The sequence below is a fragment of the Sinocyclocheilus grahami genome, unplaced genomic scaffold (genome assembly GCF_001515645.1).
Source record: "Sinocyclocheilus grahami isolate Dianchi unplaced genomic scaffold, SAMN03320097.WGS_v1.1 scaffold63.1, whole genome shotgun sequence".
In the NCBI taxonomy this organism is placed as follows: Eukaryota; Metazoa; Chordata; class Actinopteri; order Cypriniformes; family Cyprinidae; genus Sinocyclocheilus; species Sinocyclocheilus grahami.
The window spans coordinates 1,119,459-1,143,575 of NW_015505242.1; the positions used below are offsets into that span (position 1 = coordinate 1,119,459).

Genomic DNA, 24,117 nt, shown 5'->3' on the forward strand with positions numbered 1-24,117 from the left:
GCAGTGTGTCAGCCAATGCACAATTTACTTGCCCTTCATTCATTCCTCTCAATGGACGTGACGCCTGCGTCTGACTTTAAAAAAAATAAAAAATAAAATTTTATTGCAGTTTTTAGTTTGTTTTTTTCCCTGCTAAAATACAATATGCATTAATTATGTATTAAATAGAAATGTATTCATATATAATATAAAAAAAAATTTCATTACACTCTTTGTAAAAGTATAAAAAGTCTATAACATATAAATAACGAATGTCTCTGAAAGGAATCCTTTAATGAATTTTGTGTTGCTTATAGGTATACTCATGTCGTTTAGTTTTATGAAATCCTTTTTGATTTTCTTTTACATTTGGGGGTTATTGTGTTTTTATCGGTCACATTTTTAATGTAGCCTACAGCACATCAGTGATGGCCAACCCGTCAAACGCAATCGTCTGCTAGATCTGAGACTGTTGCTGTAAAATAATAATAAAATGATAGAAAAATACATTATGCCTGATTAATGTTCAGTTTTTCAAGCGTCTCTCTCTTCTTTGCTTTATTTTACGTTTAAAACATTTTAAGAACAGCACTTATTTTATTATTCATTTATTTTTTCCTTTCTTTTTTGAAAGAAAATTAATACTTTTATTCAGCAATGTTAAATTGATAAGATTTCTATATTTTGAATATTAATCTGCCAGGATTCATCAATCGATCCTGTAAAAATATCACAGAAAAATATTAAGCATCACAATTGTTTCCGACATTGACAATACATTGAAGCTACAATACATTACATTGTGATAGAGAAGACTGGAGTAATGATGCTGAAAATTCAGCTTTGCATCTCAGAAATAAATATAAGGTATGCTACAATAGAAAACCATTATTTTAAATTGTAATGATATTTCACAATATTAACCAGACCCCGCCCCTTCAATAAATAAATAAAACCTTATATAAATATGATTCACCTATTTTTTTTGTCGTGTCCTCGATCGTTACCATTGAGAAAACCTATTTCTAAGATAAGCTTATTTTAAGCTTCACGATCAGTGAATTATGTGTACCAAACAAGCAAAGAAGAATAAATATGTAAGGGCGTGCGATAGAGACAAAAATTTATATCTCTATTTTCTGGCATTTTAGCAATAACGATAATCGGACTATATTTTTCTGAGTGTGTTGCGCTGCAGGACTACCGTGGACAGCTGACTCCTAAAGTTTTTTATATTCTTCATATTCTGTGTGGTCAGTTCACAGCAGTGACAGAAATTAATCTTTTCCAACGTATATCTCTATTTTCTGGCATTTTAGCAATAACGATAATCGGACTATATTTTTCTGAGTGTGTTGCGCTGCAGGACTACCGTGGACAGCTGACTCTTAAAGTTTTTTTATATTCTTCATATTCTGTGTGGTCAGTTCACAGCAGTGACAGAAATTAATCTTTTCCAACAAAAGTTATTTTGACCTTTTTATGGGCATTTTTTGCTTTTTTTTCTAGAAGTGTTCATTATCTTTTGAATCAAATTCTTATATTTAATCAATAAAGTGAATTAGAATAATTAGACATTTGGGGCTGTTACCAAACCAATAAAATCATTATAAACAAAATTCATCTTGCAATGCAGAGGTAACACAGAAGCTGCATCTGAAGAGGCATTTTAGATGCATTTACACACTGTTTAATGCAGGACATGAATGCTTTAACCTGCAGTTATAAATGTGGAAATAATGTTTTGATATTTTAATCCTAATTGATATACAAAATTCATCTTGCAATGCAGAGGCAACACAGAAGCTGCATCTGAAGAGGCATTTTAGATGCATTTACACACTGTTTAATGCAGGACATGAATGCTTTAACCTGCAGTTATAAATGTGGAAATAATGTTTTGATATTTTAATCCTAATACGTTGAATAGCCTAAAGTCTGTTAATATTAACTTGTTTATTTAACTGTTGTATAAAATCAATATCACATTTGTGATTTTTTTGCGGTGGGGGGGGATCACTCTTTGTGTGATATTATAAAATAAGTATAAGCTATAGGCCAGTGCAGGTGCATATGGGCCCGGGCAGTTTGGGGGCCCGCCTAACCCAGGGAACTTTTAGTTGAAACGAGGGAATGAATGACAGCTTATCAGAATTCTCGCCCAGAGTCCGACTGGATCCCCTGCCTTTTTTCTCTCTCTCTTCCCCATACACAGCTGCTGTTGCAGCCATTACAATATTTTAGTTTTGGTTTTTAATGGCAAAGTGGTCATATTTCTTTTAGTTTCTTTATTAAGTTAATTTAGAAATATGTTTGGAACATTCTATGTTTTTTAAATTCAAGTTTTTGTTTTTTTAAAGGAATGACCAAGCATTGACCGAGAGCTTGAGAATTTAAAGCAGCAGACAGGCTAACTTGAGCACATGTTGTTTGTAAACCGAATGTTATCGTCCATTGGTGTGTACACTAATATAGTTATCATTTTTGGTTGAATCCAAATTGCTCTGTGTGTGTGTGTGTGTGTGTGTGTGTGTGTGTGTATGATCAAATTTGTCATGAAGCATTAATATAATAGTAATATCTCCACCCCACAGCAGACCACAGACCTCACAGCCATCCAGTTGACGGGCTCCTCTGATCGCTGGGAGGTTCTAACGTCTGTGAGCTCAGTGAAAGACGAGCCATCAGTAGTGCAGGTACCCAGTGGAGGACTTCTGGGCAGCAACGGGCAATATGTGGTGCCACTACAGACTATGGCAGGGCAGACCCAGTCTCTTTTCGTGACTGCAGGGGTAGATGGCACCGGGGCCAATGGGATGCAGTACCAGGTCATCCCTCAGCTGCAGGGAACGGATGGTGCATCACTAAGCTATGCAGCACCCACTGCAGACGGAAGCACAATGGGTACTGACATTGCTATCCTTCAGGATGGAACGCAGGGCATTGCCACAGCCACCAATGCTAATGACCTCCAGGGCTTGCTGAGTCAAAGTGGGCATATGCAGCAGATTCCCACAGTCTCACTGGCCGGCTCAGGGTTTGGCGCACCGGGCCAGGTTGTCGCTAATGTGGGGCTGCCGGGCAACATCACATTAGTGCCGATAAACAGCTTGAGTAACATGGATCTCGAGTCTCTGGGGTTGGCTGGTGCTCAGACCATAGCGACAAGCATTACAGCAGATGGCCAGCTCATCATGACCGGTCCCACCACCTCAACAAGCGATAGCCAGGTTGAAAGCAAATGCACAGAGCCACTTAACTCCAACGACGCTAATGCCTTTGTGCCAACCACCACCTCTTCCACAACGACGTCGCTCCCTGAGACGATAGACGGGACTGGCGTTCTCACCCAAGCCACTGCTGTATCAGCCGGGCAGCAGGATCCATCTTACTTCCAGCAGAACCACGCGGCTGGCGGTGAACCGGTGGTGCAGCTCATACCAGCGCAGACGGCAGATGGAGCGGCGCAAACACTACAAAGCGTGCAACTGTTGAATGCTGGTACATTTCTGATCCAAGCTCAAACAGTCTCTCCCACAGGCCAGATCCAGTGGCAGACCTTCCAAGTTCAAGGGGTTCAGAACCTGCAGAATCTACAGCTGCCGGCTGCTGGGGGGGTCTCATCCCCCCAAATTACCCTTGCCCCGGTGCAGACCCTTTCTCTTGGGCAAACTGGCACCACAGGCACGGTGGGACAGATCCCAAACCTTCAGACAGTCACAGTCAATTCTGTTGGTCAGTACCAGCAAAATGAAAACACGGAATGCCACACAGGTATGTAGGAACACACACACTTAAAGGTGACATATATATATATAATTACTTCTTCTGGAGGTGAGCTGGATTATGAACAGTGGGTACTGATCCATCCTTGAGTTTGAACTTTTTAGCAAAACCTGCCTTGAATTGTCCCTCGTTCAGAAAGTAGTCTGGAGTAAAATGATTTGCGCAGACATAAACTAACTTGGGTGTATTCGGTGGTGCATTGGCATCAAAAACAAAACTAATCCACTGCGTCCTCAGTGGCTCTTATGTCGGGAGAAAATGAAGTTTCATGTTCACTTTTACATCCAACTACAAAACACCTGCATTGCTTACGAGTCTTTGTTTTCGCTACAGCTGCTCGAGCGCGGAGAAAATAGTGGACAGCGTACAACTGGCTGAGGGTGAAGATATGCTAATACAGGGTAGTCCGTCAGTGGTCGTGGGCGGGGCTTGTGCAATATGATGTCATATTGCTCAGAAAATCAAAACGGCTTGATTATTAAGACTCTTTAGGTTTTTTGGGGATTAAAAAAAAGTAGTGAATGGATTCTTATCATTGTAGGGTGGTTATGTCCACACACTGCTAAGACACATGCAATCACCACGTAAAAGTGATTTTTGCGTGCGATGTCCCCTTTAAAATAATGAAATTTTAGTATTTGAATGTTATAAATATTTATGCTCATCTTTAAAAATGTCATTGTCAAAAATAGCTTTTTGTGAGTGTAATTGTGTTTATGAAACTTTTTAATTTCGTTATCTTACATAATTACTTAAAATCATGGAAACTCATTGGTTGAAGCTGTGGGAACCCTGTTTGAATTTAATAACTAAATTCATTAAATTAGTCTTGAATACGTTTTTAATATATTGTGTAGTTGTTTTATTTTGGCGGCTTTCTTGATTGTCTTGGAATCTGTTTTAAACGATTCTCCCCTTTCTGTTTTTGCAGATATTCAAATTAAAGAAGAGCCAGAGTCAGATGATTGGTCAAATTCCACCCTGAACACCAATGATTTGTCACATTTCCATGTTCGGTTGGTTGAGGAGGATAAGGAGGGGACAGGCCTAGAGGGAAAGAGACTACGTAGAGTAGCCTGTACTTGCCCCAATTGCAAAGAGGCTGGAGGAAGGTAATGCACATGTCAATAGAGAGGCACAAATCCTGTTTTAACAGCTAATTAATGATTTTTACAACTGTTTCAGAGGTTCAAGTACGGGAAAGAAGAAACAACACATTTGTCATATCCCAGGGTGCGGTAAGGTGTACGGTAAGACGTCTCACCTTCGAGCTCACCTGCGCTGGCATTCTGGAGAGAGACCCTTCGTTTGCTCATGGAGTTACTGTGGCAAGAAATTCACCCGTAGCGATGAACTCCAGCGTCACCGCAGAACACACACAGGTATGGCCACACTGGAAAGAGATCAGGATTACATCATATATTTAATGAGAATCCAACACTTTCTGTAAATTTTGTTTGTTTTTCCAGGCAGATAGACTGAAGAATAGCTCGATATTGAAGGTAGTTTTACATTTACATTTTTGTTTTTCAGGAGAGAAGAAGTTTGTGTGTCCAGAGTGCTCGAAACGTTTCATGCGCAGCGACCATTTGGCGAAACACATTAAAACTCACCAGAACAAAAAAGGGCTAAACTCCAACACCGGGGCAGGTCAGACAGATGCTGCCGCCCCCTCGGACACCATCATCACGGGGGGTGGAGCCACTTTCATCCTCACCAATCTGCAACAGGCTGGCACCCAGGACCTTCTTTCAAACTCCGACCTGCCGCTCCAGTTGGTCACTGTGTCTGCCAGCGAGGTCATGGAGTGACCAAAATCTCACCCACTTTCACAGCACGTCTGCTTTTCACTATCAATTTATATATATATATATATATATATATATATATATATATATATTTTAAAAATGACATCCAAAAATATATATATATATATATATTATAAATATATATATTTTAAAAATGACATCCATTTATGTTCAATAGCAGTCTTTTGTACAAACAAGGCAAAAAATGACATTAAATGTGGTTCCAGTTTCCACTGACACACATTCACACCTACACCTACATGCTCATATGAACTCGCGCTCATACACAAATACATACACAGAAATGCCTTATTTTGTATCATAATATGTAGTATAAAATGCTGGAGTTGCATGTGTTTTTACTTTTGCTCATGTATATGTTCAGGGGACGATCATTTGAGAGAGTGATTGTGTAATGGACGTTATGGTACATGGAAAACCAGAATGTGTGTATGTGTGAGTGACTACAGTGAGACTGTTCTGTGAGAATGACAGCAGGAGAAGGACACAGTCTGCTGTGAGGGAGACTTATGATCTGTCCATTTTTATCCTCCTCCCTCTCTGCTGGCCTTCGTCCAAATGTGTCTTCACTCTTTGCTTTTATTTTTATTTGATGTCATGTTAGTAATCTTTGCGCTCTCGGTCACGTGTCCTCTGGATCTTGTTCGGGGATCTTCTGATTTAATTGTTCTGCTGCCCAAATGCAACTCGAACAAGACATCAGGTGGCAGAGTAAAACAATCGTGTAATAAACTTTATTTCTTGTATCGTTGCTCTTATTGCTCTACAGATTATCCCTGTAACATTTATAATGTATCTTCCATTTCTTTTTGTTTTCTTCAGCCCCAAGCTGTTTATAGCCACACTTTATGTAGTCAAATACTGATTCTTTTGTATCAAAGACTTCTCGTTTTGATTACTTTTTAAACATGTAAAATTTGATGTTACTTTTGTACAACTTTTTTTTTTCTTCTCAAATGCAACACAATTAAAGTCGGAAACCTTCCTATGACTCTTCATAACTAAAAGTTTGTTTCTAAATTATTCAAATTTATGGTGTTTGGTATGTATGTGCTGAATGAGAGAATTAAACCTATGCCCAAATACCTCATAATACTTGCTATTAAAAATAGCATACTGCCATACAATTATTCCAGCTGTTTATAGTATGTATACAGTGCACAGTATGTGGAAGATGGAATGCCTGGATGCCTTACTTTGCAGAAACTTAAATGCACACTGCTTTGTATATTGTATCCCACAATGCAATGTGTTCAACTTAATTTTACATTTAAAGTCTGATGAAGGTCCCAGAAGTAATTTTTTGTCACATTTTTATTAAATTAATGATGCAAAAGAATTGTTTTTATTTCTGAGATACCTGGACCCCATTCACTGAATTAAACATTGATGAAGCATACAGCTATTTGAAACATTTGTCACTGCGTGAATTCTGTTTATAACATAGTAGGCTGTATACAGTATATTCTGTGTAGTATACTGTAATATATTGGGCTTGTTTGGAATGGAATAATAGCTTATTCTATGCTAAATACTACCTACTACTTTTAGTAAGTGAAGCAGCAGGCAAGATGCAACAATACAGTATGCTTTGTTCTTGTCATCTGATCTTATGTTGCATGTTTCAAATCCAGGAAATAAAATGATATATTTTTGTGTAAAATATCGTTTCTGTTCATTTGGAAGTCCAATAAAATAAAGAGGTCAAATTGGGCTGTTAATTCAGGTTCGTTCATCTGGAAATGGAAGATCAAGTCATTTACATTGCATTATGGGAAGCAGTATGGTGCACAGTGTTCTGTTGTATTGTGCAAAATTTGGAAAATGTCAGAGAAAGTCAACATATTGTGCCCTGTATCCATACTCTATACTTAAGGAATAGTGAGAATTGGTAAAATAGAATGAAATTAGTAATACCAAATATCCCCCTGCCATTAACCCTGTAAAGCCTACTGTCATATTTTATACAAACATTTCTAAGGCCTCTAAATGAAAAACTTTTAACAGTTTTGATTGATAGTTTATACTTATTACAAATTAAATGAAATTTTTTGTATAATTCTAAAGTAGCCCTCCTTCAGGTACACGTGCCTTTTTGCTAATTTTTTTTTTTTTACTCATTTTTGTGAATGCAAGTAACTTATTGTTAGCCATATTTCATGATGAATACTTACTGGACTGAAGAAACTTAGGTTCACTTGATTATCCGTTAATGATATGTTATGGCAGAAATTTGCTATATTGTTATAAAGAGATCATTGATTTACATTACAAGCTATTAAAAGTCCATACTTTTTGGCAATATAAAAATTTACAGCAACTGCTTTAAATAGCATTTTTTTTAAATTGTGGGCCTCTGAATAAAATTGGTGAAAAAAGGTGTTCTTCCTCGAGTGTGAGCTTCATATTCTTCTATATCATACTATGTTTAGCCATAAAAGCCTGATGCATCGTATATGATGCTCAACAAAAACACATAGCACCATTTTTAAAATTTTATTTTAAATATTTTGTTGATTACCTATTGAGTATGAGTATGTGGAATTATATGATTCACTGACACCAATTGGCTGGACTAAAACTTCATTCTTCATAAACAAAACAAAACAAAAAATAAACACAACAGGCATAAACTTTGGCATCAGTAGAAGGCAGTGTGCTTCTCTTAAAGGTGTAAGTTTGAGGTCACAGTCTGCGGTAGTTTAAGTTGCTGCTGTTTTAATTTATCTTCTGAATGTGCTTCAGAACTATACACTGATTTTAAAATACATGTTTATTACATGAAAGATGGTGCATCAGATCATCTTAAAATGTGTGCACTGTAAAAATAATTATAAATAAAAAATAATACTACAAAGCAAATTACAGTTAATTGCTGTATGTGAAATACAGTAATTTGTAGTATTTTTACAATAACATTGAATTAAACTTGTAGTTTATTTTACAGCAATATTTTGTAATTTCACTAAATTACAGTATTTACCTGGCAACTAAAGTTGCCAATAAAATCCTGTAAATACCCCAAAATCCAAGATGATGTTGTAATAATTTAACAATGAAAATGCTGTAAAGAATAATTTGAACTGTAAATGGTAAAATACTGATTTAAATGAATTATCGTGAGCACTATCTTAATACATTTACAAATGAATAAAAATCAAGTCAAAGATGTTGCAAATAAATATTTATTAAAACTGGCAGAACATTAGACATTGCAAGGCTTTTATGGTAAAATAAAATATTCAGTCTTTCAACAGTTAAAATCTTATAATAAAAATAACATAGCATCACAAAATAACCACAAATGCCTGTTAACAAAATAAGCCATATTCTGAGTAGAACATTAACTTTCTATAAAACTGAAGGTCAATCAACAGAATTTGTATAAATTTGGTAATTTTTCTTTTTTAAAGAAAAGGATTAAAATAAAATGCTGGAATCAACATTACCACAAATTCTGTTGTTTGAGCTTATGTTCTATTAAATTAAGAATATTCCTGCAAAAGACAATTTAATAAATACATACTGAAAGTCCATCAACTTTCTGAGATGAACACACATGAGGGTTGTGCCTCTTCTCTGAGACCTTTCCACTTGTTTTGCCTCTATGTATCCGTCTTGTATCCAGCGAGTGTTGTGATTCCAACAAAACATCTGCACATAAAAACAAGCAGAAGCTGTAGAATAAAGTTCAGTATTGAATGAAACTAGCTCAATAAAATAAACGTAAAAATGCCACTTATACAATTCAATCAGCATTTAGTACTTAAACGAAATAAGTAACCTTTTTCACAAATGAAATTACTCAAGTAAAACATGTTACCTTTGAAAAAATGTAAGTGTGCAAAAGATGCCTGCTCCCGGGACGCCAGACTGAAGTTGTAATAAGACTGCAAACCCAGCCACAAAAGTTGAGGTATGAATTCACAACCGTCTGACCCTCAAATAGTCAAAAGCCACTGGGTTCACCTGAAATGAATAAATATAATGTAACCCAATACAGCATTTCAATATAAAATTTTATCTAAAATACAAGTTTATCAAATGATTTACAACAGAATGAATAGGCCTAAATTACCTACAGGGGCGTAAATTTCATCTAACAGTTGGGGGGGGGGACACAAATAATCCAGCTAAAATTGTACTTGTAAGGATATGTATACACAGAGGAAAGCCTTACTGCTATTAGTGCAGCAGGGAGACCATGCCAAATTAGACAACTTCAAACCGATATAAAGTTGGTTTGACATTTGTCAGAGATATGTTCTTTAACGATTTAGCACAAGGACAAGAAACATAATGTGTTGTTTTCAAATGTAGAAGAGAACAATATGTTTTATTTGTTTTAATCTGCTGATAGAACTTATAATATAAAAGTGCAGGATAGGGACTATGGAGGACGAAACCTGCAAAAACAATAAATAAATATATTCACAAATAAATAAATAAATATGCAAATAAATAAATAAATGTCTGTATAAATACACAAATTCTTGTTTAAATACATATAGAAATAATTAAAGCATGTGATTAAAGTAGGCAAATAAATAAAATAAATTGGTGGACAAATGGAAAATGTTTAAGGAAATGCTAAACTCGTCCTATTTATTTTCCTTTGATCACTCATTTATTTCTGAATGTAGTTCCACATTTATTTTTCGTCTGCACAACATGCTAATGAGAGGGTGTCAACCATAGACTTGGTCGGGGTCATGTCATAGCTGGGGGCGCGGCTTTCAAGCTGACAGGAAATGCATGGTGTTAATCCAGTATGGCCTATGTAAAGTCACTTTTTCTGTTTAACAGAGCAAGATGCATAAAAAACTGAGCTGTATTGTCCGTACAGTAAAGTTTTTCTTGATCTCTCCAAATTTTGCCCCAATATTCTCCTCTGGTTGGTATCCTCTTGGGAATGATGGGTAATGTAGTCCAGCATCTCAGACTGGACTAAGACTCCATGGAAGGAGATCAACGTAGAACAGATGGATATGGAGCTTAGAAGGTTTGCTAAGGTACAATTTACATCCTAAAATTCTGTCTTTTTTTCAACGTTCACCACATGCACAAAATGAGAAAGAAATGCAGTCATTGGATGAGGTGTATGACAGATACCAATTGAAGGGGACATAACACACAATTTCTTCCAATCTCATGTTAATCTTGAGTACCTATAGAGTAGTATTGCATCCTTCATATCTCCAAAGAGTCTTTAGTTTGATCAGATTTATAAAAGAAGGATACAGCTTTACGCTTCTCTCCGAAAACAGTCAAGCTCCTGGAGGAGTGCCATGGAGGGAGAGTCGCGAGCACATTTGTGTTGTTTACAGGGGTAAAAAACACAAACCAGCACATAACCATAACCTGACCTTATCTGCTTTCTAGAAAGATCGAAAACCTGTTGACTAATAAATAAGTATTGAACAGAAAAGTGGAAAAACATAATTTGAGTAATTGAGGAATCCCTCTTTCTTTCCTTGTAGGTGAGTTTTGTAATGGATGAGAACACCACACTTGGTGATCTCTTAGAGCTGCAGCTCAACCGTGTGGAGGAGGAAGTGAAGAACATTGTGGACAAAGCAGTCAAAGAGATGGGAATTGAGAAGGTACAGGAAGCAGATTGAAAGCATTTCTGGTGACACTAAAATGTATCTGTTGTGTGTGCAGATTCTGGGTGGGATTCAGCAGACATGGTCCATGATGTCTCTGTCATATGAGACACACACAAGTACTGGAATACCTCTGCTCAAAGCTGATGAAAACTTCATTGAAACCCTGGAGGACAAACAGTTCTGCATAAATAAACGTTCACTTTAGTTCAGGCCAGTTTGGTCTTGTCCAGATCATATCCATTTATTTTGGTTATGATCAGTTTAAATCAGTCTAATTCTAATTCCAATTAGTTTGATTCAATTCAGTTCAGTTCTGATTAGTTAAAGTCATATCAATGTAGTGCAGTTCAATTTCAGTCAGCTCAGTTTAGATAAATTCAGTTAAATTCTGTTGTGTGTGTTCCGGATTTTATTATGTGGAGTATTTCATGGTGGAGGTGAGTGGCTGGCAGCGGAAGCTGGTGGTGGCTGATCTGGTCATTGGGACATGGTTGGCGGTTCAGCGCACATGGGCTCACCTCCAGAGCATTTTCACCAACTCTGAGGACATTCGGAACCAGCTGGCCCATGATGCAGAGCGGTTTCAGGGCATCCATCAAAACAGGTACCCACACTCACTCACACACATTCATACATAATCACACTTAATGCTTTTGTGTTTTTTAGACCACTGTATTAGGTGATCTTTCAAACAAGATCTTTGTTTTTTGTAGGATCATTATGACTGGGGCTTTAGGGCCATAAAGTCAGTCTTGGTTGTTGCTGGGTCACTGAAGAGGGAGGACAGGAGCCGCCCTAAAGAGCAGGTGCTCATGGGAATTGTAGTTTAGATGTGATGTATTTTTCTTTGTCGCTTTATATTTAAAATAGGGTGACCATACATGCCATTTTCCCAGGACGCGTCCTGGCCAGGATTTCTATATTGCCTAAAATATCTAGGTTTTGGCTTTGTTTGCGTGCATAGACCGATCGGTGTATGACATCAAAATACCATACAGACGGTTCCTTATGCTTTCAAAATGCTCTTGAGGTATTTTGATGTCATACACCGATCGGTCTATACACGCAAACAAAGCCAAAACCTAGATATTTTAGGCAATATAGAAATCCTGGCCAGGACGCGTCCTGGGAAAATGGCACGTATGGTCACCCTAATTTAAAACATATTTTATTCAGTAATGTTTGTTCTGTAATGTGTTGTATGTGTGTTTTTCAGGTGTTAATGCGTGCTCTACGAGACTTTAATCTGCCGAAGGTTTTAACAAGTGACGTGCCAGTATTCTTGGGCCTAATAAGCGATCTCTTTCCTCTTCTGGACATCCCACGCAAGAGAGACCAAGAGCTTGAACAGAATGTACACCGGTCGGTCGCTAAGCCCCACCTGCAGCTAGAGGAGAACTTTATGCTCAAGGTGTGTGTGACGTATTTGAGAAATGTTCAAATGTTTTGATATTTTATGGTTTCGGATATAGGTCCCCATTAGCTGCAAATCTTCTCCTCCTCTGTTTCTTATCTATTCTTCCTTTCTCAGGTGACCCAGCTGGAGGAGCTATTGGCAGTGAGACACTCTGTTTTCTAGTGGGTGGACCTGGAACAGGTAAAAGTCAGGTGAAGATTATGTATTTGCTGCTTGTTGTTTTTCTTACACAAAACATTATATTCAGAGTGACTATGTTAGCTAGCTCAAATGTGTTGACTGGATCATATTTCTGTTTTAGTAAACTAATTATTTATGATTTATATGATTGTTTGTGGGTCAGATTCTAAAGACACTTCATAAGACCTACTCTAACATGGAACTGAAGCCCATCTGGACTGACATCAACCTTAAAGCTGTCACTACCGATGAGCTGTTTGGCTTCCTGCACCCAGCTACACAGGAGTGGAAAGATGGTATGTGTGTGTGTGTGTTTTTGGGAGTGTGGTTTTGTTTGAGTTTCATCTCTATAGACAGCTGTCAGCTGTGGTGTGTTTATGTGCAATTGTTTCACTCTACTTTTGAGTGCGTTGTGTTTGTCTATTGCTATGAGAAATTGTATGTCTCATACTGATCTAAAATAAACTACATGGTTGGGACCTTTGATTCATAAAGGCAAAAAAATTGATTTTAATTAAAATCTGAACATTTTATATAAATGGTAAGTTTGGTGATAGGGTGATTGGACTACTGTTGAAAAGTTTGGGGTCATTAAGACTTTTATTTTGAAAGAAATTAATACTTTTATTCAGCTGCAATGCATTAAATTGTGCAAAAGTGAAACATTTATAATGTTTACAATTTTTTTTTTTCAATTAAGTACTTTCTGTTCATCAAAGAATCCTGCAAATAATGTATAACAGTTTTCACAAAAATATTAAGCATCACATCTGTTTTCAACATTAATGAATAAGAAATGTTTCTTGAGCAGCAAATCAGCCTATTAGAATAGGTGTGTTCGCTTGAAGTGGCGCTGTGCAGACCGATCAGTGTATGACATCAAATTACTGTGAGAGTCATACCGGTCAGCGCCGAACACAACTAATGATTTTTTAAGGAACATGTGACACTGGAGTAATGATGCTGAAAATTTTGCTTTTAAATTATAATATTTCACAATATTACTGTTTTTTTTTAACAAAATCGTAAATCGTAGTGTATAATTACAGTAGCTTAATTTAAGAACAGTAGGTCAATGATAAGATATTTTGTTATCTAATGCAATGACGTTCATACATTATGTGTGGATTAAATGTTCAGATTATTTTTGGGGCCATTTTATGTGTGTATAAAAATGTGTATAAAGATGGTGTTTGTGTGACCACAGTTCCTTGGGTGGTTTAGGTCTGTTTTCTTCCACTATGAGAGAACTCTCTGCTATATCTCATGATGGGCCGAAGTGGATTGTTCTAGATGGAGACATCGACCCCATGTGGATTGAATCACTAAACACTCTCATGGATGATAATAAGGTTGGTCATCATGATATAAAATAATAATGCCGTAAATGTGTGTACTTTGTAATTGTTTATATTAATTTATGTGTGCATGTCATGTGTCTATATATTGGGTGCTTACCTCGGCCAGTAATGAGCGAGTATCACTGACCCCCTCCATGAGCTTACTGTTTGAGATCAGCCACCTGAAGGCTGCAACCCCGGCTACAGTATCTAGGGCTGGAATTCTTTACGTGAACCCTCAGGATCTGGGCTGGAGTTCCTAAGTGACAGTATTCACCTCACTGATAATATACCAAATACTGCAGTTTGTGTTTGAGACACTCAGTCCCTCATTTTGATTGACAGGTATGTGACAAGCTGGATAGACACCCGTCAGGCCCAATCCGAGCGAGCAAATCTCACTATATTGTTTGATAAATATGTTCCCTACAGTCTGGAGCAGGCCAGATGCAACCTTAAGACAATCACACCTATACCTGAGACAAGCATGGTACAGGTAAGAGACACAAAATCCAGCACACACTGGCTACATATAATTATGTATAGACAAACTTTTCTGAAACTTTAATGTATGCCTGTTCTTTGGGTGTATTAGATGCTGTGTTGTCTGTTGGACTGCTTGCTGACTGAAGAAAACACCCCTCTGGACTCCCCCCTTGAGCTCTATGAGCTCTACTTTGTGTTTGCATGTGTCTGGGCCTTTGGAGGGGCTCTATTCCAGGACCATGTTAGTACTGAAAATTCATGTACCCTGTTTACTGTAAGCCACATATCTAATGTGGTATTCACTCTCTCTCTTTCTCTCTCTCTCTCTCGCTCTCTACTTTTTTGTTTCATTTTGTTCTCTTGTCAGCTAGTAGACTATCGTTCAGAGTTCAGTCGTTGGTGGGGTAAGCCATGAAGTTTCCCCTCTCAGGGTTCAGTGTTTGATTACTACATCGCCCCTAACACCAAACGGTTTACTCCATGGAGTGAACGCATACCTCCATTTGAGCTGGAACCTGACATCCCTTTGCAGGTCAATTTTGAACAAAGCACAAAATACAGTATCTGTCTGTATTATACGAATTTATCAGTTTGACTTCTTGAAAAATCTTATAGTTCAACCAAAAATTCATAACTTAAATTTTTGGGTGAACTATCCCTTCACTCAAGAGTGATAACTATAACTATAATGATATCTATATTAGCGTCCACATCAATGGATGATAATGTTATGTTTACTCTAATGTCTATTGACACATGTTATGTGAACAAAATTGCAGTATGCAGGCTTTAGTAGGAAGGCTTTTGATTGCCTATCAAAGTTTTATCGTTGGATGTGATTCCAATGATATTGTTCCTTTGTCATTATCATTATAGTTGTGGTGTGGACCCCACTAATTTATTGGAGTTAAAAGGATAGTTTAAGCTTTCATAGTTATAGTTATTTTTCATAGTTCATAGTTATTGTTCTTGGTGTGATCAGACCTTTCATTTATGTTAATGAGATGAGATATTCTTTAGGTAAACCTATAGAAATAATCAAATAGCTGTAAAAATTCTTCTCTGTCGCTTAACTGTTACATAGTAAACATTTTGTCATTTTTAAATTTTGTCCATGTGTACAGACAGTATTGGTTCACTCGGCAGAGACAATCTACCTGATGTACTTCATGGAGTTACTTCTGCAGAAGAGGAAGCAGGTGATATTAAGCGGAAATGCTGGTGTAGGGAAAACTAACCTGGTCTGGGATAAGATTTCCAAACTCAGAGGAATTCATGGTGGCAAAAGTACCTTTCAATTACTACACAACCTCAGCCATGTTACAACGTGAGTGAGATAATGGAAGCTGTATATGGGCACAATGTATACTCTCATAAACACTAAAAACATTAACATTTGCAACAATAAACAATATAAAAAAATCACTGCACATGTATGTTAGCAATCGATTATATACACATTTGCAAGGTAAACAAAAATCATGCTTTTAGGCATGCAGGAGAACATCATCATACAAGTAACAAGCATTATTTCTATACTATAGGTGTGCTGGAGAAGCCTCTGGAGAAGAAGGCAAGCCAGAACTTTGCTCCTCCTGGCACTAAAAAGCGAATCTACTTTGTGGATGACCTAAACATGCCTGAGGTAGATGCATATGGCACTGTTCAGCCTCACATCCTTATCAGACAGCACCTAGACTACTCCCACTGGTATGAAAAAACCTGTATATGAAACAGACTTATTTTTAAATATACTTTTAATAAACTTAAATGTTTGTATTTTGTAGGTATGACCGTCAGAGACTAGTACTCAAGGAGATTCATAACTGTCAGTACATCACCTGCATGAACCCAACAGCAGGAAGCTTCTCAGTTAACCCTCGACTACAGGTAACCATAACAACCCATGCATATCCAGCCCTCATCTTAAAGTAACCATAGCAGTATTTCACCCCTGACTAGATGTAATTATAGCAACCAATACATATCCAGTTTAGTATCAAGTGTAGACTTGAATAGAACCTGGACAAAGAGTAGCTCGAATAAAAAGGGTCTGATTTTATTATTTGGTCGACATGCTATTGGCATAGCAGTCGTAATAAAATGCTGTGCCTGATGGTGACACCAGTAATGCTGTATATATTTAAAAAAATTTAGGGCCAAGCACAGAGCCCTGAGGCACTAGTTGATAATGTTAGTTGATAAAGGAATATTTGGCGGTTAACAGTGTTGAAGGGTGCAGTCAAGTCCAGCACAATACAGAAAAATAGACTATAGGTAACAGTCAAAACCAACTCATGTTCAACCTTGAAGCAGAGTTAGCCTGCTTTACAATTTTGACCAAACAAAGAAAAGTCCTGTCCAAGTACAACCATGGTTTTACATTCCACACTTCTTTCTCTCTTTATTCTTCCCACTGACAGAGGAATTTCTCAGTGTTTGCTGTACATTTCCCTGGTGCGGAGGCTCTGAGCACTATATACAGCAGCATTCTGAGTGGTCATTTCCAGCAGGGTGGCTACAGTTATGGTGTTAGTCGCATGGCCAGCACACTGGTCCAGGCTGCCATCTGCTTGCATCAGAAAATGAGCCAAAACTTCCTTGCCACAGCCATTCGGTTCCACTACATTTTCAACCTCAGAGACATCTCAAACATTTCCAGGTGTGTGTCTATGGAACAGATCAAAGGGTGTGCATCTGTGCAGTTACTGAGTACTATGGCCGTATGTATGTATACAGTGGCCTAATTATGCCACTCTGTATATTACACTGCTGGTAGTTTAGTCACTTTATACATATTAGTGTTGACATGCTGTTTTCTGTGTTCTTAAGTTTTGTGTGTGTATAGGGAATCTCTTTGCTCTGCCAGAGCAAGTGCGGTTCCCTATAGACCTGGTTCACCTATGGCTATGTCTTCCTGTATGCAGGAAGACCTTTATTTAGCAAGGATGAATTAAATTGATCAAAAGTGGCATTTACAATTTCACAATAGATTTCTCTTTCACATAAATGCTGTTAATTTAAATTTTATTCATAAAAGAATCCTGAAAAAAATATTACAATTTCTACAAAAATATTAAGCAGCACAACTTTTTTTTTTAACATTGATAATAATAAGAAATGTTTCTTGAGCAGAATGCTTTCTGAAGGATCATGTGACACTGAAAACTGAAGTAATTGATGCTGAAAATTCAGCTTTGTTGTTACAGGAATACATCAAACCATTTAAAAATATATTACAATAGAAGTTGTAATAATATTTGATAATATTACTGCTTTTACTGTATTTTTTATATAATGAAGGCAGCCTTGTTGAGCAGAAGGGACTTCTTTCAAAAACATTCAAAAACATACACACCCTAAACTTTTGATTCATAAACCCAGACATGTTTTCCTTTTTTGTTTAGCCGGCGGTGAGAGTGTCCTTCACTCACACTAGTGTGAATGAAGTCAGCATAAAGTATCAACAGAATGAAAAATGTTTCAGCTACACCACACCCAAGAGCTTCCTGGAATTCATGAAACTTTACCACAACCTGCTGGGGTCAAAAAGAAGAGAACTGAGCCAGAAGATGGAGAACAGCCTGCAGAAACTACTGACCACTGCATCACAGGTCAACTCCACATTAAAAACTACACACAGGGTTTCATCAAAATACATTACCAAACTGTGTAATGTGACCTTCCTTTTCTCTGAAATTATTTCTCTGTTTTTTGATTGAACCAAAACGGCCTGAGCAGGGAGAATGCATCTTTATTATCGAAGCTGAAGGAGCTGCAAAAATTAATATTAACCAAATTAATCTAATTTTAATTATTACAAAATATTCTCAGTGCTAGAGCTTACAGACACCTTAAATTTTAGATTTCAAGTTTTAAAAAATGGACCTCTTTCTCAGGTGGAGCGTCTAATGTAAAGGCTAAATTGGCAACCTGGAGAGACCAGACCTTGAATATCTGAAGGTGCGTGCGTGTGTGTACTTGTCAGATCTGAAACACTTTTGAGTGTTACTGATGGTTATCTGTGTGTATTTGTGTGTATTTGCAGTCAGAGCTGACTAAACAGCAGAACACATTTAAAATCGAGTTAAAGCAGCTTGAGGATGCAATACTAATGCGCCTCTTCGCGGCAGAGAGTAACTTCTTGGGAGACAACGTGCTGGTGGAGAAACTGGAGAGCACTAAACACACAGCCGTAGAGACTGAGATGAAGGTTCATCTGTTTTCAACCATTTCTTCTTGTAAAATTAAATATGACTGAATGGTGTGGAAATCAATGTCAGTTTACCATTATCAATATGCAGGAAGTCCTTTTGTCATGTGGTAAGAACCAGTATAAGCACAAAGTGATATCACGGTGAGAACCACTAATAACCACCATGGCTGGGTGTCACATCACTAACTTTGCGCTTACATTTTATCTAGATTTTTAAAACATTTCTTCTCTAACATTTTGCACATCCATATTTGTCACTGACCCACATAAGCTCTCTTTCAAACCTAGTGAGCTTCTTTGCTGTCTGCTGTGGATCAGAAGGAATATGCTTCTATTTGACCATTTTTTTGCACTGGTTTGGGGGGATATATTTCAAATATATTTTTCTTTTCTTTTGAACTTTCTGTTAATCACAGAATCCTGAAACAAAATAATAACTTTACCAAAAGAGCACAACAGTTTTTAACTGTGATATTAATAAGAAATATTTCTTGAGCACTAAATCAGCATCAATTAGAATGCCTTCTGAAGGATCATGTGTCATTGAAGACTGGAGTAATGATGCTGAAAATTCAGCTTTGCATCACAGGATTAAAGTACATTTTAAAATATATAAAATAGAAAACAGTTGTTTTAAATTGTAACGATATTTTACAGTATTACTGTTTTTGCTGTATTTTGATCAAATAAGTGCAACCTTAGTGAGCTTAGGAGAAAACATTAAAAAAATCTTACGGACCCCAAACTTTTGAACGATAGTTTAAGACATTATACAATGTGTTAAACTGAGCTGAAGGTAATACACTCTTATTGGTAGCTGACAGAATGAAAATTTTAGCCAAAATAAATGTGATGTTTATGTGAAGTATGGAGAACTTTGTGAATAATGGACATTTCAATTCTGTGACACTTTCTGTTGAGTTCTGTGGTCATAGATCACAGACCCCAAAAAAGTATGTTATTATGCAGCAGAATTTTGAACAGTCTTCATGTTAGAAGGTGTTGTTTGTAACCATTTTCCCTAGAAAATTAGACAAGCCAGTCTCTACCAGAGTTTTCTTTTCGCTTTCTCACACTATTTTTAGTTGTCATTTGTTGTTTCAACTCAAGTCTCATTCAGCTTTTGTGTTGTGTAGGTGTTGGAGGCGAAGGTTAATGAGGTGAAGATTAACGAGGCTCGTGAACACTGCCGGCCTGTGGCTGTCAGAGCGTCCCTCCTCTACTTCATCACCAATGACCTTAACAAGATCAACCCCATGTACCAGTTCTCCCTTAAGGTGAGGCCTTGTTTGTGTCTGTGTGTGCATTCTGTAGGACAGTTGTTCAGGCCTTCCTGCAAATATTTACAGCTGAGGTGTGTAATTTGCCATCAAATTACATTAATATGAATAAAAATAAGGGTTTCAAACAGGCCTCCCTACATCTATTATTTATAAGATAAACCGGTTCTTTCCTAAACTCAGAATGATTGAGTGCAGCTGTGTTGGGCTTTTTGAGAAATCACTTCATTTTGTTATTTCATTAATGCCGTAGCCTTTTTCTTATGTGTATGTGTGTGCGCTTGTTATCTTCTCTCTGCAGGCATTTAACGTCGTGTTCCATAAGGCTGTGCAGAATGCAGATGCCTCTTCAGATGTAAAGACCCGTGTGAATGCGCTGATAGCCTGTATCACCTTCTCTACATTTAATTACATCAACAGAGGCTTGTTTGAGACAAGCTGACCTTCGCAGCACAGCTTACTTTTCAGGTAACCCACTCACACATGAACACTTACTGTTATTACACACGCTAACTGTCCTTTAAAACACACATATTACAGTATGTTGGATGGTTGTGTATTTTACTTTTAATAAGTAAAGTTAATGAGTAAAGAGTTGGATCCTCGGGAGCTGGACTTTCTGCTGCGCTTCAACATCGACCACAGTTATGTCAGCCCACTGGACTTCCTTTCCAACTCTGCCTGGAGCGCTGTTAAAGTAAGCACAAATCTTGAAACGCAGACACACACACACACACTTGCTTAAAGACCTGGGGCTGTATTACAGGAACACCCTAACTTACAATCCTGTCCTGTCCGTTTAGTTACCATGGTAATTTCTCTCAGGAAATAGAACATTTTCAAATCTTAAGTCAAGAATTTAAATAGGAAGTTTCTGTAATACAGCCTCTGAAGATTATCACCTGAGACACTCCTGGTGTCTTCCTGCAGACAATGAGCTTCACCGATGAGTTCCATAGCCTGGATCAGAGTGTCCAGAAAAAGAGAAACTCCCTCAGGAATGGAAAAACAAGAGTTTGCTCCAGAAACTCATCCTTATGAGGGCTCTCCAGCCTGACCGGATGACATACGCTCTCCGGTAAGTCTATGATGTGTAGTATGTGTTAATTAAAGATAGCATGAAACATTGTAGGAAAGGCAAATTAAAGTGTCAGTTAATCTCACCCTCATGTCTTGTAAAGCCTATTAGATCATTCTTTAGAACACAAATAGAGATATTTGTAATATTCTCTTATCCTTTTTGTCCATCCACAAGTCCACAAAACCAAAACTTGCATGGTGAAAGTATTCCATATGAATCGATGTATATTTATCAATATAAACATTGATCAACATGCATAGAGCACATCAAATATGGTAATCAGAGATTCAACGTTACTAGCTACAAGCAAGCATGTTTGAGCTTCCGTCTACTGTATTTTGTTAGCTCTATGTTTATATGTGAATAATGAGAATAAACTGTTCATCATATAATGTGATCATGTCTCTGTAGAAGACTGGGACTAAACCATACTAATTAAATGTTACATATACAATGTCTTCATATACTGAAGGTTAAAAATGTTGGCTGCATGGACTTTCAGTGGTGGGACAAAAAAAATGAGACGGTATTTAAAATATCTTCATTTGTGTTTCAAAGAGGTTTGGAAAACTATTTATAAACACACTAAATAGTGTGTTAATTAAGACCTAAAAAATTTATGAAACTTAGGTTTATGGGTGGAGTTAGGATACGCTTAGTAAAAAAATATGAATTTCAAAGGAAAATCCATACACATAATACAAAAACAAATGTGTCTGTGTGTTTGTGTAGGAACGTTGTTGAAGTGCAACTAGGAGTACAGTACACCGAGGGCAGGAAGATGGAGTTTGCACGCTCATTTAAAGAGTGTGGTCCTGCTTCCCCTGTATTCTTCATCCTGTCCCCTGGAGTGGACCCCCTAAAATATGTCGAGTCCCTCTGTAAGAATTCACACCGGCTTTTCTGTCATCTCATGCAAGAATATTTAACATTTTGTTTGTCGGAGAGAGTGTGTCATCATCTTGACTATGGTACTGCATCTTGACCCAGTCAAACCCTGGCCCACCAGTTCAGAAAAACTATGGATTTGCCTAGAAATTGAGTTTGGACTGACATTGTGAACAAAGCCTTTTGTGTATTTTTGTGTGCATGTTACGTGTGTTTAGGTAAGAAGAAGCTGGGTTTCACTATAGACCTGGGGAAGCTCCATAATGTGTCCCTAGGACAGGGCCAGGAGTATGTTGCTGAACTTGCCACGGAAAAAGCCTCTAAAGAGGGCCACTGGGTCATTTTACAGGTGTGTCTTTGTGTATGTTATCTGTATATTTCTGTTATTTTATGCATGTACATCATGCAAATGTTTGTGTTTCTTCTAGAACATTCATCCGGTGGCAAAGTGCCTGGGAAGTCTAGAGAAGCTTCTTGAACGTTGCTGTGTGAACAGTCACCAGGACTACAGAGTATTCATGAGCGCAGAACCTTCTCTCACTCCTCCGGAACACATCATTCCACAGGGAATTCTAGAAAATTCCATCAAAATCAATAATGAGCCACCCACAGGCATGCTGGCCAACCTACATGCTGCTCTGGACAACTTTGATCAGGTAAACAGAATGAAAAAAAGTTGCATGTTGTGCTGGAGGCCCCACCCACTGTAAAATCCTATTTTGTCCAAGAATCGTGCTTCATTAGCTGTATATCAGACATCAAATATGTTCTGATAGGCTGTGATTGAAAGGAAAACACAATTTTGTAAAGCTTCAACCATGTCAAGAATGGGATGTAATACAAAAACCTTTGCTTATGTGTATGATGAAGTCATGTAATTTTAGAAACACTTGTGATACATGCAAATGTGTTTGTGTGTGTCTGTGTAGGACATTCTGGACCAGTGTTCCCGTGAGCAGGAGTTTAAGACCATCCTGTTCTCGTTGTGTTATTTCCATGCTAGTGTGGCTGAAAGGAGGAAGTTTGGGCCACAGGGCTGGAACAGGAAGTACCCTTTTAACACAGGAGATCTCTCCATATCAGTGAATGTGCTCTACAACTACCTAGAAGCCAACTCACAGGTGTGTTGCAATGCAAATGCAACTATGGGACACAAATTCATCTTTCTGTGTGTGTATGTAATACAGAGCCATGTAAACAAAGGTGTGTTGCCCAGGTACCATCGGAAGACCTTTGTTACCTGTTTGGTGAGATCATGTATGGAGGTCACATTACTGATGACTGGGACAGGAGACTGTGCAGAATTTACCTGGAAGAGTACATGCAACCTAACCAGGTGTACACTCACACTCATACACACATGCACAATGACTGGAAGACTGTTATACACTATGCTCCTCCTTGCTTTCCTTGACGGTCTAAGAGAGCATAAGTTCCAGCTGGACCTCAGGGAACCAGCTGCCAGAGCAGCCTCGTTACATTGTTGTTTGGGAAAATGTTTGCTTCCATCGCGCTGCTCTGGTTCTTGACTGGTTTACCAATAACCAGAGGTTTTCTAACATATTTCTGCCTGCATACTCTCCCTTTCTAAACCCGATAGAGGAGTTTTTTTCGGCATGGCAGTGGAAAGTGTATGACCGAGAACCTTATATCCGTGCTCACCTCCTCCAGGCCATGGAAGAAGCCTGCCTAGACATATCAGTAGATGCATGCCAGGGGTGGATCAGGCATACAAGAGGATTTTACCCTCGCTGCCTGGCTAGGGCCAATATCGCCTGTGATGTGGACGAGATTCTCTGGCCTGACCCAGAACAAAGATGGGATGCTGAGGCGGAATAATTATTATTATTTTTTTTTTTTACAGTTGTGCTGTGTAGTACATGAATGAATAAAAATGTGCCAATGTATACATTGGTTGTGTCTTTTGTGTTCATGTGAAAATGTTTTTGAGGGGGAGATCCATAAGCAACATAACTTACCAGTTTTGGATATATTGTTTTGAATTTATTGCACCAGTGTGTAATAC

At 37.8% G+C, this 24,117-nt stretch overlaps 1 protein-coding gene and 1 pseudogene across 3 annotated transcripts in view; both read left to right on the top strand.

Moving 5' to 3' along the window:
* Nucleotides 1–7,257, top strand: part of LOC107584779 (transcription factor Sp3-like) — a 14,633-nt gene extending 7,376 nt beyond the window's left edge. For all 3 annotated transcript variants that reach the window (XM_016271518.1, XM_016271519.1, XM_016271520.1), the window contains exons 3-6: nt 2,574–3,753; nt 4,697–4,877; nt 4,951–5,147; nt 5,299–7,257. In XM_016271518.1, coding sequence (XP_016127004.1) covers nt 2,574–3,753; nt 4,697–4,877; nt 4,951–5,147; nt 5,299–5,576 — 1,836 coding nt within the window. In that variant the 3' untranslated portion in view covers nt 5,577–7,257. The remainder of the gene's footprint in view (nt 1–2,573; nt 3,754–4,696; nt 4,878–4,950; nt 5,148–5,298) is intronic.
* A 3,319-nt stretch (nt 7,258–10,576) lies between these two features.
* Nucleotides 10,577–23,505, top strand: LOC107584833 (dynein heavy chain 11, axonemal-like; annotated as a pseudogene).
* Nucleotides 23,506–24,117: the final 612 nt, after the last annotated feature.